Source organism: Terrapene carolina, unplaced genomic scaffold (genome assembly GCF_002925995.2).
Source record: "Terrapene carolina triunguis isolate 2854851 unplaced genomic scaffold, T_m_triunguis-2.0 Scaffold51201, whole genome shotgun sequence".
In the NCBI taxonomy this organism is placed as follows: domain Eukaryota; kingdom Metazoa; phylum Chordata; order Testudines; family Emydidae; genus Terrapene; species Terrapene triunguis.
This window is the reverse complement of record NW_020715552.1, coordinates 7,416-26,600: the sequence shown is the minus strand read 5'-3', so window position 1 is coordinate 26,600 and position 19,185 is coordinate 7,416. Positions and strand designations below refer to the sequence as shown.

General features: G+C 56.2%; 1 protein-coding gene across 2 annotated transcripts; it reads left to right on the top strand.

Moving 5' to 3' along the window:
- The first annotated feature begins 300 nt into the window (after positions 1-300).
- Positions 301-10,084, top strand: LOC112110530 (SLAM family member 5-like). Of its 2 annotated transcripts, XM_026647104.2 has the most exons (6): positions 301-319; positions 1,336-1,520; positions 3,728-4,054; positions 5,047-5,313; positions 8,918-9,196; positions 9,636-10,084. In XM_026647104.2, the coding sequence occupies exons 2-6, from the start codon at positions 1,460-1,462 to the stop codon at positions 9,731-9,733; spliced, it is 1,032 nt and encodes a 343-aa protein (XP_026502889.1). In that variant the 5' UTR covers positions 301-319; positions 1,336-1,459; the 3' UTR covers positions 9,734-10,084. The 2 variants fall into 2 exon arrangements, with proteins under 2 accessions (XP_026502889.1, XP_026502890.1); XM_026647105.1 differs by lacking the exon at positions 301-319 and having other exon boundaries at positions 1,304-1,520; positions 8,918-9,184.
- The last annotated feature ends 9,101 nt before the right edge of the window (positions 10,085-19,185 follow it).

Below are 19,185 nucleotides of genomic sequence, written 5' to 3'. Positions count from 1 at the left end.
AAAACATACGGGAAAACTTTTAAAAATTGTTTGTTACTAAGGGCTTATAGTTTTAACTTTTATTAAAGCCCCTAGGTAAATGGGCTACATGGCGGGGAAAATGCTTGGGGTTCGTTTTTTTATATAAGATTAAGGCAGTTGGGGGGGGGAAGTGGCTCTTGTTTAAAAACCTTGGGACTACAGGATTGGTTCAGGAAAATGAATTGTATGACACTGCTATAGAACCACATCTGATTGGGCCGACCCAAAGGCGGTGGTAACAAGCCTGAGGGGCTGTGTACCTGGGAAGTTGCCTCTTTCCGCAGAAACACTTGGAAGGGTAAGATCTCTCTCTCTGACTCAACCACGGGCTGTCTAGCTTTGCCCTTTGCCAAGGGGCTTTCTTTTCCCTTTTCTTGCTCTGTTCTCTCTTTTAACCTCTCTTTATATGTTTCTCTTTTATTTAACTCTTTTTAAATGCTCTTTTCTTCACTTGTCCTTATATTTAATAGTTTAAATGTTTCTTTCTTAAACCGACCTTTATATTTTTACCATGTGCTTACTAAACAGTTTCCTTTATGTTTCTCTTTTATTTAACTCTTTTTAAATGCTTTTTATTAACCTACTCTTATATTTAATACACCTTTTACATTTATCTCAAATTGTTTTATTCTTTAATAACATACCAAACTAGTCCTTTAAAAACACCTCTCCTTATTAAACCTCACCAAAAATCTCTCTTCTCTTTAATAACTTGCCTCTTTTCTTTCAAACTAACCCTTTAAAAACAAAAATCTTTATTTTTCTTTAAGTTCTCTATTCTTTAATAACATGCCAAACTAGGCCTTTAAAATCATCTCTCCTTACTCAACCTCACCAAACAACCTTTCTTTCCTTTTTTTCCTCTAAACCTTACCCAAGCATTCTTTTTTTAATCTTTAAGCTCTCTCACTCTATTCTTCCAAGCTTTTTCTCATGGAAACCTGTCAAAAAATACATGGTGATGAATGCTATCGAGGTATATGCTACTGTCGTGTCAAGGGGCCCCAGGGTAACTGTGAATTCCTAGCGTGACAGACTCTCCGGTGCAATAGACAGAACCATCCAATAACGCAGGAGCTGTGTCCGTTTTAGACCCACCCGCCGCCCCTGAGCAATTAGAGGACCCTGGCTGAGTGTAGCCCTGCGCGCAGAGTGACACACCCTGTGGGGTTTAGGGAACTTGGCTGCTTTGAGCTCATTGGGTGACTTACCCCAAGAGCTGAGTCACATCACGGCCAGTGGGGTCTGGTCTTGCCAAATCCCATCTCCCAGTGGAGAAATTGCAGAGCCGCAGGGCGATTCGTTTCTTTGCAGTCCATCCTCAGCCACAGAGGGTAGCCAGGATCGCCCTGCCAGCCAGACGTCCACATCCGAACCGCTCCAGGCTCTGGCTCCATTTGGTGAGGATCTCCGACGCCCGCTGCCCTACGCTGTCAGGATGGAGGGGGCTCTTCTTCGACCTTCTTTTCTTTTGCTTCTTCTGCTCTTACAGCTTGGAGGTGAGTGATCTGTCTGAATTAGAGTGCAGGAAACAGTGACCGCGGGTCAGCCACAAACCCCGCGCCTTGGGCAACTGGGAGTCTAGGGTTTGATTCAATCCATTTGCCTTCTTTTCCATGTAGAGTTAATCCAGCCCTGCAAACAGCTACTCAGCCAGGGCTGAAATAACCGGGGGGGTGTGGGGGCTGCATGTCGGGACTGAGGGGCATCAGCAGATCTGAAGGAGGGAAGGGGAGTCCAGGGCTGGAATGTGGGGGGGCTCAGGGCTGCATGTCAGGATTGAGGGGCATCAGCAGAGCTGAGGGAGGGAGGGGGACTCCAGGGCGGGAAGGGGGGGGCTGCATGTTGGGATTGCAGGGCATCAGCAGAGCTGAACAGAGATAGAGCCCGGGGCAGGAATAGCCCTGCACTCCCAGCTCACCTGACCCTGCAGGGTCCCCTCCTCTCCAGCAGCTGGGGGCAAGACCCGTGGGAAGCTACACAGACCCCGAAAAGCCTGGAGGGGGGGGCGAGGGAGGGGTCTGGCCAGGCCTGAGAGTGCCCCTGTGGTCTTGGGGGACCATCTCCCCGCAGCAGGGGGCAGAGGGATGACGCTGGGAGGGACGCTCTGCATAATGGCAGGGCAAAGCATAGAGAGTTGTGGGGGGACCTCTGGGGCAGAGAGACAGGAGGACTTGGGGAAGGGAAAAGGAGGGGTCAGGTTGTGGGGCTGGAGGCTGAGAGGAGGGAGGGAGGGGGACTCCTGCGAGGTGGCCGTGTTGCAGCAGGGGATGCTCTGAGCGCTGGTCCCTAGGGGTAGCGGGGCAGGGTTATTACTGCTTCCCTAGCAGCTCCCGGCAGCTGCTCGGGGGGGGTCCGCACGGATTAGTGCTTCCTGCCCCTGCTCCCCACCCCCTGCACAGGGACTGCCGGGGCCCAGCCACACTGGGAGCGTGACCTGCACACAGAACCACAGCAGGGCCCTCAGACTACCCAGACCGCTGGAGAGGGAGCGAACGAGAGCCCGGCTCAGGAGTGGGAGGGGAGAGGAGAGGGGCTTGGGGTGGGGAGGGGGCGATTCCCCGATGACAGTCACGAGGCTGAGATGAAACGGCCCCTCCTTGCGCCTGTACGACAGCTGGGCCCGGCCCAGCGTGAGCCACGGAGCGGGCGGGACCGACCTGACCCTTTGGGTCGATCCGTCTCATGCACACCAAGAAGATTTTTCCAAGACCCCCTGGTCGGGCCCGATCCTCCGCGGCCCTGCATGTAAAATGCTCCCGGATCACACCAGGGGCATTTCACACTGGCTTTGCCCTGGGGGAAGTGGTTACGCAAGACGCAGCGCGATGGAGAATGAGGCCCAGGATCTCAGCCTGCATTTCGTCGCTCGTCTGCTTCCCAGCCCCTGAACCGCTAGTGGGGATGTGGCAATACCAACAGAAATGCCACGTTGGCTACTTCCGGCCTGGGAGGCAGTTACCAGGGCTGGTACTTGCCTCTCCCAGGAGACCTGCTGCCCTAAGGGGTTTGAAGTTGCCCTTTGAGGTTCCCCCTGGCACCAGCAGGGCCCGGCTGCTAACGCGCCTGGCAGATAATTTGCTAGGTGGAGATACTGGCAAGACTATTTCTGTGGCAGCAGGTATTCCCTCTGCTATAGTGGTTACGGCACGACCCACCATTCCCCAGCACCGGGGCGGGGGGCGGGGGGAAGAGATGGGTGGGCATGGAGATAGACAGACAGATTTGTTCAGCTGTTCAATGGGCTGTAATAGGATCATCAGCTTCCATGGCTTCGTGGATAAAACCCCTGGAAAAGCATCTCCCGCTCTAGCCCAGTGAGGGTCTTTGTCCCTTTTGAGGGTCTTTTATCTAGAGGCTGCTCCCCATGCAGGGGTAAGAACCCCCTACTGCTACCAGATCTCTGTCCCCCAAGAGGAGATGTGTTCCAAAGCCAGATCCGGCTCTCAACCTCACAAATGGCCCTTCGCTCTGTAATATCCAAACCAATGCCCCAGGGGGGGAAGGCTGCCTGGCCATGGGACATTTGACATCCAGATCTGCAATCTGTGGGTTTTGAGCCCAGATCCAGGGGAAACAGTTTCTCCCACTCCTGTAATCTGTGACTCCCCCGGTTCCTGTGGGAGCATGAACGGGGACCGGGGAGGGAACTGGCCTGGTGCATCCATGGTAGATCTATTCCCTGTTCTTCCCTCCCGTGCACCAGAGTACTCCAGAGCAGCCGCAGACGAGACGGAGCTGACCGGGATTCTGGGAGGATCGGTCACTTTCCCCCTGAGGATCTCAGCAGCACAGAAATTTAAAAACGGGGCCTGGTCGGTAAACACAAGGAGTCTAGTCACCGTCACCGCAGGGAAACCTCCCCGCGTCCTGGTGTTTAACCCATCCTACGAGGGACGCCTGCGATTCTCTGATGAGAGCTACTCGCTTCAGATCACCGACCTGAGGATGGAGGACACGGGCAGCTACACCGTCGAATTCAGCACAGACAAAGAGCAATTCGCCTACAGAGAATTCACGCTGCACGTGTCCAGTAAGTGCTGGGGCAGGGGGATCCCTGAGGGAGCCTGGATCCCACCCTGCTCAGGAAACTCACAGCCGCTGGCAAACAACTCCTCTTCCTCCACCTCGTGCTTGTCTCTTCTGCTGCTCACCAGCCCTGTCTCCCTGCTCCTCCGTCTTCTGCAGCCCTTTCCCTCTCGTGCTCTGCTGCCGCTTCCTTCCCCCATCCTGGCCCCTGCCCCACACGGCCCTGGCCCATCAGAAACCCAAACTCCTCTTGGAATTGAGGTTTTCCCCCACCCCACCAGGGCTCCACTTCCTGCTCTGCTTGCCCCATCCCCCATCCCACAACTCCAGCGCTGGTCACCCTAAGGGAGTTAGTCAGGAACAACGTTTCCCTTGCACGGGGCCATTTCGACATCTGCTTTTGTCCCAGATCGGGATGTGAAGTAGAAATCTGTCAATAACAAACAAACAAAAATGTGTGGCATGAAAAGTTGCAAAAGATCCCCATCAGGAAATTAAACATTTTGACATTTTCGCTCCCTCTGAAACACGAGGTGTCGAAATGCTGATCGGTTTCCACAACGACCTTGCCAATTACGGTGGACTCCAATGGGAGGAGGGGAAAGTCCGTTTGAAATGCAATGTTTGGGGTTTGGCTTTGAACACCTGCTTCAGAAAACTGAACATTTTTCTTGGCATCAACTTCCCCCCCCAAAAATGGCAGTTTTGACTAAACCAAATGTTCAGATGGAAAAGATGTTCATTGGAAAATTTCAACCAGCTCAAACCCCCAACCGATCCCCAAGCTAGGCCCCCCTGCACCTCGCCAAATGATCCCTCCTTTGTCCTCTCCCTCCCAGCTGTGCCATTACCTTCATGTCCCCCTGCCCCTGCTCCAAGCGTGCTGCGAAGATGCAGCGGGCTCCCTGCACGCTGCTCCCCCAGCAAATCCAGGCAGCAGCTGGTAAGTTGCTGCAGGGATTTCAGCCTGTTCTGTGTTTCTCTCCCCCCACACAGAGGGACAACTGCCACCCACCATCGCCTGTGACTCAGTGGCCTGTGAGGATGACGCCTGTATCTACACCCTGCGCTGCGCCGTCAGGGATGGAAGGGAGAACGTGACCTACAGCTGGAGTAACGCCCCCAGCAGCGTTCTGTCCACGGGCTCCATCGTGCACATCCCTCAGCGGCACCAGGCAGCTCGGGAGGACGTCACCTGCACGGCACGTGCCCCCGACGGGAACAGCTCCAGGAGGACGGTCTCCCCGAAGGACTTCTGCGCAGGTAATGCCCTCCGCAGGGAAACACTGGAGAGAGCTGGCATCGGGTCCCCGCCTCGGCACTCACCCCACCACTATTTCAATGACACCACTCTGGTCTCCAACACTTTTGCACTTAAAGGGGCCGCGTCACCCCAGGAATCCCCTGCCCCACCTCCCACTCTGAGAAAGCTGCTGCCCCCCGGGGAGATATCAAGGGAAGGGTCTGGAGCGTCCCTGCGGCTGGGCCAGTGCAGAGTCATGGGGCCGCAAAGAGAACCGGCACGAGAACAGCTCCATAGCCGGTGGGTAGAGAGCTCCCCCCGGAGCAGGGAGCCCCAGGATCCGATCCCCTGCTCCAGCCACTCATTAATCAGAGATCCAAAGAGCCCCCCACCAGGCTATCCCAGAACCCGGTAGTTATATCGCTCACCAGCGAGGTGGCAGCTCCCTGTTCAAACCCCTTCTCCCACCCAGGGGAGGACCCTCACCACGGGGCTACACGGTACAAGGGGAGGCCTCGGCAGCCCGCGCCCAAGAGAGAGTTCCCAGCAAAGACAGGCAGCAAAGGGGGAGGATGCCCCATCCCCCCAGCATCTCCCATTGACTAGCCTGGGGGCTCCCTGCCCAGTGCGAATGTCTTTGTACCTGTCTGTCCCCATTCATCGCACGGGACACCCGGGCGCCAGACTCAGGCTTGTGAATCTCAGTGGCGTCCCAGGCCCCTCAGAGTCAGGCGCGGCGGCTCCCAGCGTCCCTACGTTCCTTTGTGACCCCAGCCCTCGGGGTTCATCTTGCGCAAGCCCCTCATGTGTCTCTAGTGTCAGACGGATGGAGCAATAGTCGCATGACATCACGGTAATGACGCCACAGCCGGAGCTTTACTCATTCCCGCGTGCAGCTGAGCATTGCCACGCCGTCTGGTCCATTGCTCACCAGGCCAGGAGACTGCGGACTGTTAAAAAATATTGTCAACGAACCGGGTCCCGGGAATGGTCTGGTGTTGGGACCAACTCCGCGGCTCACATGGAGGCTGCCTGGGCTTTGACGACAAACGAGCATTCACGCCCTCGGTGGTCTGGCCGTGCTGCCCGGACATGGCAGCTTCTCACCGGGGAAGCTGAAGATCTGACAGCTTTCTCTCCACACGGGCCAAAAGGGAAGAGCATTGTCCTGGTGTTCAAAACCAAACAAGACCCAGCAGCCTTTTTTCAGCATCGTTAGCAGAGCCACACCGAGAACGTCTCATGGTACTCGCTGGGCATCTTCTACCAACCGTCTCAAAGATCTTCCAAGGTGCAGCCGCGGCTGGCGGACAAGGGGTGGCCGAGTGCGGATAACCCACTGTGCCATCGAACGTGAATCTCAACATTCAGTTCACTGCTTGAACCCGGCGTTTAGTCCATTCAGAACGTGGGAAACGACACTGCTGCGTCGTCTGATGCCCAGCACGGGTTCCTGAACGTTCAAACACGTCCTCATGAGAGCAGGGAACACAGTCCACTTACAAGAGCGGACGCGAGGAAGGAAAAGGGACGGTATCACGGAAAAACTAAGGGATCACTCCCGCACTGACGGGGTGTTCACCCTGCACCGCCGCTCAAGGAGTAAAAGGGCTCAGGAGGGGCTACCTGACAGGATGGGCTGCACCTGGGTAAGGTGTGGGCTAGATAGACAGCCCGAATTGAGCCTGAAGCCCGGCTGGGCTGGTATAAAACCAGGGAGAGGAAAGCAGCAGAAAGGGCCGGGCGGGGCCAGGGGGAGAGTCACAGTCACTCTCCGGGTTGAGAGAAGGGAGCAGCAAACACCAGGCCACCTGGACCTGAGCTGGTGACTGTAGGGAGCCGGTGTAGAGGGAGGGAGGGCCTGGCCCGCGGGGAGGGTAACAGGGGCAGGGCAGTGGATTTTGAAGACTTCCTGAGGCTGTTTATTTAGCGAGACTCTGATCCCCGTGAAGGGAGGAAACTGCAGCAGCCTGGCCTGAGGGCCAAGCCACAAAGAGGAAGCGCTGGAGCTCGCGGAGCAGGAGAGAAGCCACCAAGTGCGCGACTGGGGCAAGGGAGCCAAGAAACCGCAAGCGGCGGCGGCAAACCAGCGGTGAGCGAATCCCCCGGTGAGCCACAGGGAGGCGCCCCAGCCGTGAGCGAATCCCCCGGTGAGCCACAGGGAGGCGCCCCAGCCGTGAGCGAATCCCCCGGTGAGCCACAAGGAGGCGCCCCAGCCGTGAGCGAATCCCCTGGTGAGCCACAAGGAGGCGCCCCAGCCATGAGTGGCGTGAACCCCGTGAGACACACTCCCTATTGTCTACCTTCTAGATCCATGCTTCCAAGACGTCTGCAACGGTGATTCCATTTCTGCTTGTGACCTCAGAGCGTCCCATGCGAATTTTAAAGGCTAAACCAGCGAACAAACCGTTCGGATGGCGGTTGCAAGTTATGGCACAAGCGGCAGCCCGGCCAGCCGTAAAACAGTGCGGAGTGCAATCCCCGCACTTAAATCAAAGCAGCGTCCGCCTTGCAATCTAGCTACAGCGGCAGAAATGCCTGTAACACTTTAAATGGCTCCGTTGGCCGGTTTGGGGATCCTGCACTGAAAATCCAGAAAGTGACGGAAAGTCTCCCCTGCTGGGTAAGATGAGAAAAGAAAATGGCAGATGAAGAACTGACCCAATGTTCATCCAAGGAAGAGGAAGGAGGACACACTGATGAATTCGCTGACGGGGATGACGGCTAGGATCTACACAAAACAGATAAAGAAAAATAAGAGACTGCCAAGCGAGCTGCTCGAAGAGCTGGCCAGCTGCCCGCCTAGCTTACGTGCCATTAAAAATGATTTTGTTCTTTCTTTTTCTTTTATTGCTGCTTCATTTCATTTGTCTTTGCTTTTGTAACTGTTCGGTCTCGACTCACGTTCACAGTGAAGAGGTAACAGAACATTGCTAGAAAAGGGACCAGGAATCATTCGTCTTTCCTTTTCTTACAACTTCGGTTCATTGGGATTTGCCCTTTTCTGAGTTCAAATAACGGAACTAAAGTTCAATCCCCGTGGTACTGAAGACCTGGGCAGGCTAAGCCTCCCCTAACCCAGGCCCTGGCCCCACCTGTGCTTCACCCCAAGCTGGCGGGGGCTGAGCTCCAGCCAGTGTCCAGGGGTTGGGGTGGCCTGTGGCTCCTCCAGCCACGGGGGGGGGAGGCTCCGGGCTCTGGCCGCTGGGGTGGGGGGGGCATGCTTGGGGCTCTGGCTGCGGGGAGCGGGGGTGCTCAGTTGGAAGAGGTGGGGCTGTCATGCTAGCCTCCCTGAAGTGGGAGTTCACCCACCATCCCTGGTCAGTAACTTTTTGGGGGGGCGATTAAACAGAAGTCGCTAAGGCTAAGCGGACTGGAGCCCACGGCCGTATTTTGTTACCGGTGTTCCTGTTCTAATACGTCGGTGCTTTACGGTGTTTTTGACAGTATTTGACCAATGTTTGACCAGCCATCTAGGGGCAGATGCTCCACCCACCCCTGCTCCAACCATGCTGGGCTGGGGCAGAGGCTCCTGCCCTCGGCTTCCTCCTGCAGTTCCAGGCAGCTGCTAGGAAGCTGCGCCAGGGATTTTATCCCGTTTCTCTCCCCCCTTCCCCCTCGCAGAGCAAGTGCCGGCGACAACGATTGTCTGTGACTCGGTGACCTGTGACAATGGAACCTGTCACTACACCATGCGCTGCGTGGCCGGGGAGAGAGGGGGACAGGTGGCCTACAGCTGGACTCAAAAGGACAGCGGCGTGGTCGTATCCACCAGAGCCACTCTGCGCGTCTCTCGGAGACCTTTCGAGGCTCTCCCGGCCGTCATCTGCACAGCCCGGCACCCCGCCAGTAACAGCTCCAGGATGATCTCCCCGAAGGACCTGTGTCCAGGTAACCCCCCGGGTAAGCGCTGCCGGGCACGGGGAGAGCTGGGCTTTGCTCTGAGAAGGTCCCTACCCGGGGGAGAGCTCAGGGGAAGGGTCTGGAACATCAGCGGGGCAGGGCCCAGGGAGGAGTTCAGCTGCTGACAGGCAGAGCAGGGGCTCAGACTGGGGGGACCAAGGGGCCCCATCACTTCCCACTCTCCTCATTCTGCTCCGGGTCAGAGTCGTCAGGCACCGAGCTCCTGGGCAGAACGGACTGCGACTCCCCAGAGGAGACGCCGGCAGCGAGGCCGGCACGGCCCTGCCCTGCCCAGACCCAGCCCTCTTGCCCCATATGGAATGGGGGAGAAGGTCCCCGGGTATCCCAGCCCCTGCCCCAGCCATGCTCTAGTGGTGCAGCTACCCCCCGGCATCGCCGGTCGCCGCCGACAGGACCTGACCCCATCGCTCTTGTTTAGATTCCCCACCAGACCGGTCCCTGGCCTCGTTGCTGTCCTACCACCTCATCATCCTGCTGCTGGCGCTGGGAGCCCTGAGCGCCGGCCTCATCGTGTAGCACGGCCTCCCCGGCAGGGAGCAGAGATGGGACCAAGACCAGAGGAGCTTCCACTGCGACTGCCAATCCCACCAGGCACAGGCATTCCCCAGCCTGCCAGGCCAAGGGATGCAAGGGTGGGAGGACAGGGGACACTCACTTGCAGCGTCCGAAGGGTTAATGTCACTGCGTGGGGAGCGAAGCAGAAACACTGGGTCCGGCAATGGGGCTGTCAACTATCTGAGCCTATGGTGGATCTCGTTATTCACATAAATATCTGGGATTGGTTGTATTTTAATACGGAGGATATCTGGTAGCAGTGAGTTCCACAGGTTAACTCCCCATCTCATAAATAAAGTCTCTGCCTTTTGACTCCGCGGTATCATGATCTCTGCATCTCTGGCTTACGCCTGCTCGTGGCATCACCCTCCTTGTGGGGTTTTCTGAGGGGGTGGCAAGAGGGAAGGGAATGTTTAGGCTGAAGCTTGGGAGAGGCCATGCCCAGGCAATGAGGTGTGGCCCCGTGGGGATCACCGCTGCCAGGGAGGGCCTGTCCTAGCCAGGCTGGGGCTGCGGGAAGCAGTGCCCAGTGGGCGTCGTGGCCGAGGCAGGAAGGGCTGGTGCATCGGGTGGCTTCTCTCATCCTGCTGCAGGCGGAACAGTGATGGGAAGGAAGGTGGCACTTGAGAGCGGCTGCCGTGTGCTTCTCTCACAGCCCTTGTGGGGCGACCCCGGACACGGCTGCCCAGGCACGGCTCAGACAGGGGGGCGCCCAGAGGGGAAAGGAATCGCTGCTCGCCCCGCACAGACTGGGAGATGAGCACTCGCCCGTCACCTGCCCAGCCAGGAAGCCAGGCTGCCCCCCAGCGACAGCTTGCTGCCTCCCCCTCTAGCAGCCACGGTCTGCGTGCCTGGCCCTGGGCAGGAAGGGGGTCGCGGAGGCCTGGGGGCACTGGGCTTTGCAGTGTATCTGGCCCAGCCGGAAGAGTTGGGCGTGGGCGTCCCAGCCCCCTCCAGGCTCTTTGGAGTCGGAGCTCCCGGGGCCCAGAGTGTATTTGTTTACTGAGGTCTCTCCCTGCCCTGGGTCCCTTCTCTGCCCTACTGCCATGGCACGGGCAGGGGTCTGGGCACCCAAACCGGAATTCAGGCCTGCTCTGCTGTGCGGCGTTCCCAGCTCTCCTGCCCTCCCCACGGCCCCCAGACCACAGCCAGCACAGAGCCAGCTCCCGGGGGGACTAAATCTGAGAGTTGCTGGAAAACAGACCTCAATGCAGACAGAGACTGTCTGTGCAGCACCAGCCCTGAGTGCGAGGTGCCAGCCAGGCTACTGACCCGCCTCCTGCAGCCCCCCAGCCGCCTTCCTCCCCCACATAGCTGCTCCTGGCCAGGGCTGTAGGAGGCTGATTGGCAGCTATCTCCGTTAACCCTTGCCTCGGGGATATGGACCAACTGGAGGGTGTTCAGAGAAGAGGGGGCAGGCTGCTCTTGTATTAACTGGCTGTCGTGGTGTAACGGGTTGCTTGGTTGTTTTTTGCAAAAGGGGTTCAAAAAGATGCTCTGCTGAAAATGTTACGCCGGGGGGCTTTTGGAACAAGGGCTTCTATTCTGTGCCTCTGAATCCCGTCTGCACCCCACCAGCAGGGGAAATTCAAATCCAGCAGCAATGTTCCTTTCCGGGGAAGCTTCGGGCGGTTGGCCACTTTTACAATACGGCATAAAAAGAAAGGTCGAAAACGCCCCTCGAGAAATTCGTGCCGCAGCTTTAGCGATGCCACCGCTCCCCCTCCCGCAGCCACCTACCTACTTCCCGGCTGTGGTACGGACACCGGCTAATTGTTTGGTGTCTTGGCACCACCTACAGTAGAGATCTGGAAAGACAATCACCCCAGGCAAACCACCAACTCCACAGGGCCTGATTCTCCGCAGCCCTGCCCTGGTGTCATTTACACCTGTGCGCTATTCTAACAACGTTAGCGGGGGAGAAATGACTGAGGGCCCTGGACTGCAACAGTGGCAGGTGCACAGGGGGAGTATTTAGAGGCTTTCTGCCCCCAGGGCCGCCCAGAGGATTCAGGGGGCCTGGGGCAAAGCAATTTCGGGGGCCCCTTCCATAAAAAAAAAGTTGCAATACTATAGAATAGTATATTCTCGTGGGGGCCCCTGTGGGGCCTGGGGCAAATTGCCCCACTTGCCTCCCCGGGACGGCCCTGTCTGCCCCGGGGGCAGTCCGCATGGCAGGGCGGCCCTGGAGCATTAGATCCTGGAAGCCTGAGGGGCCCCAGCAGCCTGGTAGGAGACCAGACAGATCTGTCAGAGCCCAATATGTTCCCGTCGAAAGGTGTTGAACCTGATACGTTTCTGAGAATCATTTTGGGGTCAACAAATCGGTGTTTTCCGATGCCACCCTGGGCACTCTCTGTCCCCAGTAATTCACTCAACCAGCAAACGGCCGCGAGCCGGCAAGGTACTTTCCATCGCCACTGAACTAGGATGAAATTCAGCCTCAGCTCCTGCCAACGCTATAACCCCAAAAGGGCTCTCAGGCCCTTTGTCTGACAATCCCAGCCCCCTCCCGCAAAGACCACTGATCGGGCACTTAGCCAAGCTGCTGCTGCTAACTCTTCCAGGGGCCTTCTGGCTAAAGCCCTGAGCCAGGGCTCGACTCATGGCTTGGACAGACTCCCTGAGGGGCGTACAGTCTAACCCGCCCAGGCAGACACAGAACGGAGACACGGAATGGGAAACCGAGGCACAAAGATTCGGTAGCTTTCTCAAGGAACCTATGGAAGAGCTGGGAATTGAAACCCAGCTCTCCGGAGCCCAGTTCTTCATCCACTCTTTGCCTCCTTCGTGGTTTCAATTGCCTTGGCAAAGAGCCATCCCCAAACTCAAGGGGTCCGTGAGGGCAGCTATCGATAGCTTTAACTCCCTTCAGAATTCCTTAAGCGTAATGAACACCACTTTTCCCATCTTACAAGGTTTATTTACTTCCACGGTGAAATACTGAAACTTTAAACCTGCTGCGATCTGCCAAGGACATCCCATAAAAAGAAAGTTCTGTTAACCTAATTCAGCAGCAGCTGGAAATACGGCAGCTAAACATGCTGGCACACGCTTCTGCAGAGGGGCCGGGGAAGGACCGACAAGTTCTGCCACAACACGGCCGCACACCAATCCCTAGTGTGGCTGCAATTAGCGAGGCGCTAGGAACCTTGGGATACGCCCCACCCCCAGCAATTCTAGCACCAAACACATTTCACTGCAGCGCCAGCTGGACATGGGGCTGGGGCGTGGGCAGCTCTGCCGTGTGGATTCTTGGCAAGCCCATGCCCACAAGCCAGGACCCGGGTACGCTCTGCAGTGCAGACATAACCTTAGCATCCCAGCTCTTTGCAGTGGGGACTGTCTCAATGACACCCCAACCCCGCCTGGGACCGCGGGTAGAGACTCGAGTGCCTAGCCCACGCTGCCGCGGCTTCGCTGCTGTTATTTGAACTAGCTAGCTCGAAGCTAATTCGAGTACGGATTGCAGTCACCCGCAGAGTGGGTACATCTACATTGCCACGGGGGACGGGGAGCTCGTGTAGACGCACCCGGGCTAGCTGCAGTCTGGCTAACTCACTACAAATAAAAGTGAGTATGAACCTAGGGGGTCAGGCGGGCTGGTGCAGCCGGCGCTGAAGCCCAGTTGCGACGCCCTAGCTCGGGCGCAGTGAGAGCGGGTACGTCTGCCCCAGCCGCCAATCACACCCCCTGGCTGCAGTGTGAACACCCCCCTAAAAAGCAGCCCCTGCCCTGGTAGGGTTGCCAACCCTCCAGGAATTAAAGATGACTCTTTAATGACAGATTATGTCTTGTGATGAAACCTCCAGGAATACGGCCAACCAAAACTGGCAGCCCCGCACCCTGAAGAGCTTGGAATTTAAAGAGAGGGAAGAGGAAACAGAGAGGGGAAGTGATGCACCAGATCAAGAGTAGAACCCGAACGTCCTGATTCACAGTCCTAGGCTCTACCCACTAGACCCTGCTACCTCATTGGAGAGCCGGCCCTTTGCTCCTCCCCAGCACCGGCAGAGCCAAGAACAGGCCCCAGGTCTCTGCCAGCTTAGCCCAGTGCCCTATTCACCAGACCACACTGCCTCTCCCTAGCAAGTCAATCCCGTATTTCATAGGGCCAGGCCTCCTCCCCCTCCATCTGACCTGAAAAGCATTAGCCTAGAGATAATAACCTGGCTGCAAAACAGAATCCTGCTGGCAAGCGTGGCCAGAGCCCTGCCTTTCCAGAACGGGCCATAAACTCCCTCGGCAGCCAGAAGAGAGAAAAAGCTACCACGCAGGCAGGAGCGCCCCGACTCTGAGCTCATAATCTGATCCACCACACGGCTGTTTTCCCTTCAAATCCCCTCTGAACTGCACTAATCACCTTATGGTTCCCCCCCATAAATCGCCTGCCTAAACCTATTGTCTGTCATCCTTTCAGCGGCTTCTCCGGATTAGCCGCTGCGTCAGCATCGGGTGTCTGTACCAGTCAGCACTGGCCGGTCCTTCACCTGGCTCTCACAGATTGCTGCCTCATCTCCCACGGCAAACAGAAACCCTTCTCTTCTCCAGGGAGCCTGCAAGCATGTTTCCATCCAGCATGACAACACTGCATCCTTCGACAGCCCCTTTCTCATTCGATGATCTCTGCAATGCACCAGGGAACTACACTTTACAGCGGACGTGACCCTAGATGACATAGGGAAACAGAGGCACGGAGAGGGGACCTGAGCTCAGTCAGGAAGAGGACCCAGGAGTCCAGATGCCAGCTTGCGATGAAAAACCAAATAGCCCTTGGGCTGCTCTAATTTACATCAGGGGCCAGAATACAGGGAATGCAAAGGAAACTTAAATCCAGTCTAAGCCACCCACTCCACCTTCATCCCCTGCTTCCAGCCTCGGAACAGAGCGACTGAGAATCAGGCTTGAATGGGAGTGACTCTGGAATTACACCCTTGCCCTGTAGTCTCCAATCTACACAATCTCCCCGAAACGTGCTGGGAAAGCGAAACTCAATGCGAGGCAAACAATGAGGCGAACGGAGCAGTTAGAAGCAACCGTGGGGCCTGGGATGTAAAAATCCTTTGCGCAAACAGGATGCGGCACCTTCCCTCGATGGTTCTCTCGACAAACAATCGTCCGCTCCCAAAGCAAGGTAGGAAAGCGAGACGCAGGACGGGGAAGTGGTTTGCCAACGAGAAAGCTTGAAACAGAACCCCGGAGTCGTGCCCGCAGCACGCCTCCATCTCTACCCATTAGACCCCACTCCCCTCCCAGAGCGGGATTACAACACAGGGGTCTAGGCTCCCTTTCCCCTGCTCTAATCACTAGACCCCACTGCCCTCCTATGGCTGAAAACAGGACTCCGGAATCCTGATGCCCAGTAGGTCTATCCTTGGCTTAGAGGCATCCCCTGAGATCACCGCACCATCGTGCTGGGCGCTGTCCAGCCCCACCGTGGTGTGGGGGAGCTGTTATTTTCGTGGGGGTGGCTTCGGAGAGTGATAGTCATCCTCCATTTGGGAAGGCAGGGCATTGTTAAATGCACGGGCCTGGTCATGCAAAGGCCACCACAGTAGCAACCCCCCCCACTCGGTGTCTGGGGAGCTTGCAATCTAAATAGACAGCGTGGGGGAGAAAGGAAATACCTTTTTTTCCAGATAGGGAAACTGAGGCAGGGACAATGAGTGACTGTTCCAAGCTCACAGAGAGAGAGGCCGCTCTAATCACCAGACCATGCTTCCTCTTCCATGGCTCTTTTTCCACACTGGTTGTACTTGTGATCAAACACAGCCGCTCTCCCCTACCCCCAGGACAGGCCATAGAGCAAGAAGCTAATTAAGAGGACAAAAGAAAACTACCTCCCGCAAGGTTGGATGTAGCGTAGTTGTAGCCCTGTCAGTCCCAGGACCCGAGAGAGATGGTGTGTGTGTGTCATATCTTTTATTGGACCAACTTCTGTTGGGGAGAGAGAGGTTCTGAGCTGGCGTGTCCTGGTCTGTGGCGAGCTTGCTTCCTGTTTCCGATGAGGTTGGGGGGTTGTTTGAAGGCCAGAAGAGGGGGTGCAGGAAAGCTTTCTTCCAGGACGGGGTCCCCATCGAGCACGGGCTGGAGTTGTTTGATGATACCCCATCTGGGCCCCAGTGTGGGGCTCAAACACTTGTCTCTCTCACCAACTGAAGTTGGTCCAATAAAAAGATATTACCTCCCCCACCTTGTCTCCATGGAGCAGGGCGAAGGAGATCCATTGGAACTTTTCTCTGTGGTGCAGTGAAACAGGCTGGGAACAATTTACATCAATGGCTCCCTTCTCCTATGCAGTGAGGTCTTTCTTCTGCTCAGCCAGGGACGCCAAACCCCAAGAGGGTATCCCAGAAAAGAGAGAGGACTCAGGGAAGGGAAGCATTTGCCAGGTTTTGCAGAACAAGTTTCGACGGAAGGAAAGATGCAAAGCCGCCCACTGCAAGCTGCGGGAGAGTTCGTGTGTACGCCTCAACGTTAAGCCTCCCCTTCGCCCTTCCAGCTTATGAAATGCAAAAAAGAAAGGGGGGGAGAGGATTAGGGCAGATGGGAAAGATGGTCTTGTGGGTAAGGCACTGGCCTGGAACTCAGGAGAGCTGGTTCGGTTCCCAGGTCTGCCCTAGACTCAGTTTGCCTTTTAAAGATACGATCTTTCTAGCCCTGGTGCATGCAAAATAGAGCTTGCTATCGTGTGACGGCCCAAGACTGCTGGCAGCCGGACACAACAGCTCCCAGAGGCAGCAACTGCCCCGTTCATTTTACCTCTGAAACCTGCTGCCAGGCACAGGGAAGGTGCGGTGCTAGGGGCTGATACGGGCGACGGCCTGGATTGCCTTCAGTAGGGATTGCAATGGTGCTCAGGAAATGTAGGTTTGTGCCCAGCTCTGCTACAGGCCTTTTCTGTAACCTGGGGCAAGTCCCTTCCCCTCTCTGTGCCTGTTTCCCCATCTGTAAAACAGGGGTGATCGCAGCCCTGTGCCTCATTGGGAGCTGGACGGGAAACCGTCATGAGTGAGTTGCCAGGTGCTCGGGCACTTGAGCAAGGCAGCGGGGGCTAATGGAGAGGGGTAGTGACTTGGGCCAAGAAGCATCCTGGTTCCTGTGTCTTTACGAGGTCGGGCTTCCTGATGCAATGGTCCCTTCTGGGCCTAAATTCAACAAATCCGATACTTCAGTGACAGAGACAGAGCGACACGCGATACTAACAGGAGTTTGGTTTTGGAACGGCTCTGCTGCCTACAGTGATCTCTGCATTTCCAGCTTCTCCCCACCCTGAGCTAAGCAAGTCCTGGATGTGGTTGTTTTAGGACACACTGCGTCTGGCTCCTGGTCATCCTGTATCACGAAGGCGGTCATTGCCCTGACGCCAAGCCTGCTGCCTCTGAAGCCAACTCCCCAGTGCGAAACCAGGGATTGAATCACGCATGGGAAGAAGGGACAGATTTCAGGGTTTTTTTGGCACAATCATGTTGCCCCTCAGTTTTGCTAATTTCATCCTCCCCCCAAATTTCACTTCACTGACGCTGGCGGAGAAAACACAACCAGCAGGTGTGTCTACTGGGTTACTATTTCTTACGAAAGCATCACATTTTCATTCATCTCCTACCCGATCCACAAATGCCGCAGGCTCGGGCCAAGTCACCAGTTGCAGCAGGGTCACCTTGACTTTAATGGAGTCAGGCCCATTTCCACCAGCAGAGAATGTGGCCTTTGTAACCCATTCCCGGGTGCAGGGTACGCTAACCCCCTCCGTCCCCTTACCACATACAGGGCACCATAACAGCATCACTCACCCAGCCCAGTTTCAGGCTAGCAACTGCTGCCTCAGTTTCTCCTCACTCAGATCAGATCTCCCCCACATTGCAGCTGGGTTTGGTTGCCATGGTAACCTGGCCCTCCAACCAAGTCCTTAAAGGAGATGTCTATCCCACACAGGGTACCTACATCCAAAACAAACAAGAGTCATCCACCCCCCATCTAAAGCTGGGCCCACCCCCTCCTGCCTGAGGGTCTGTGTCCCTCCCCAGCCCCCCTTGGGCTCTGCTGAGTGTCTCTATGGAGCAGCAACGCCCAGCGTTTCCTACCTGGGTCTTTCCTTGCAGCTTTCCCCAGGCTTCTGTCTCATCTCCACCCCAGAAAGCCCAGGTCAGCCCCCTGCCCGGCCCCTCGTGTGACTTTGCTCATTTTCTCCACCTGGGGAGGTGAAGTAAGTGGGTGTCAAGATCCTGGGCAGAGGGAGCCAGGACCAGAAGCCAGGTGTCCGAGCCAGTATGAGGGTCACAAGTCAAGTCAAGGGTCAGAGCGAGAGCCAGGGTCCACATTGGGGCTCCAGGGGTCAGTCAGAGTCCAAGTCAGTAGCAAGAACTCAGACACCAGGCAACCATCACCAGACACCCACCCAGTTCCCTAAGCACAGCCCACTACGCCCCATGGGCTTATATAGGGCCAAGGAGCCAATGAGGGCTCACTAAGGCAACTGTCAGTCAGATCACATAAGGCGGAACTTCCTGCAGAGTGCAACATCTGTTAATTGGGGGGGGCAGTAGCCTAGAGTGTAACCAGGTGGCAGTAGGACACTGTTGGTTTCCTAGTAGCCCTACAGGCCTGAGTTCAAATCCCCATCATCCTTATCTAGGTCATAGGTGGGGCTAGACCAGTGGTTTTCAAATCTTCATACTGGTGACCCCTTTCACATAGCAAGCCTGTGTGTGCAACCCCCCTCATAAATTAGAACCACTTTTTTACATATTTAACCCCATTATAAATGCTGGCAGCAAAGCGGGGTTTGGGGTGTAGGCTGCCAGCTCGCAACCCCCCATGTAATAACCTCACAACCCTCTGAGGGGTCCCAACCCCCAGTTTGAGAAGCCCTGGGCTAGACCCATCTTCCCTTAGGGGTACTCTAACCCCATCATTTTCCCCTTACCAAGACTATGGCCCTATCTTTCTCCTTCCCATCCACGCTGCACACCAGCTCTGCGCTTTCTCAGTGCTTAAAACTCATTCAATCAATTGCCCTGAAGTTTAAAATGTTGCTCTCGGAGGATTATCGGGAGGAGACGGTGTTGACAGAGGTGAGTTGTGTAAATCGACGTGCCCATAGGGTTAGCGCCAGAAGGAGAAGGGACCACCAGCTCACCAGTCAGTATAACCAGGCCATGGGAGTTCACCCAGGGACCCCTGTCTCTTGTGGGGGAGATCACATCTTTTACTGGAGCAACTTCAGGTGACCTGAAGACAAGCTCCGGGGAGCTCGAAAGCTTGTCCCCTGCTTCCCCCCACAAGAGTCGGGTGCCTCCCTCCACCTTGTCCCTCTAATATCTTGCCACCCACACGGCTACTGCCCCACTGCAAGCAAAGAACAAGCTCCATTCGGACCAGGCGGTGGCAGCACTCGACCACGCTTGGCTTCG

Bases quoted from the DNA above. Each gene is read 5' to 3' on its own strand.
- LOC112110530 (XM_026647104.2), top strand. From the start codon at position 1,460: ATGGAGGGGGCTCTTCTTCGACCTTCTTTTCTTTTGCTTCTTCTGCTC. The intron at 4,055-5,046 runs GTAAGTGCTGGG...CCCCCCACACAG, and splicing joins ATTCACGCTGCACGTGTCCA to AGGGACAACTGCCACCCACC. The intron at 9,197-9,635 runs GTAAGCGCTGCC...GCTCTTGTTTAG, and splicing joins GTGTCCAGGTAACCCCCCGG to ATTCCCCACCAGACCGGTCC.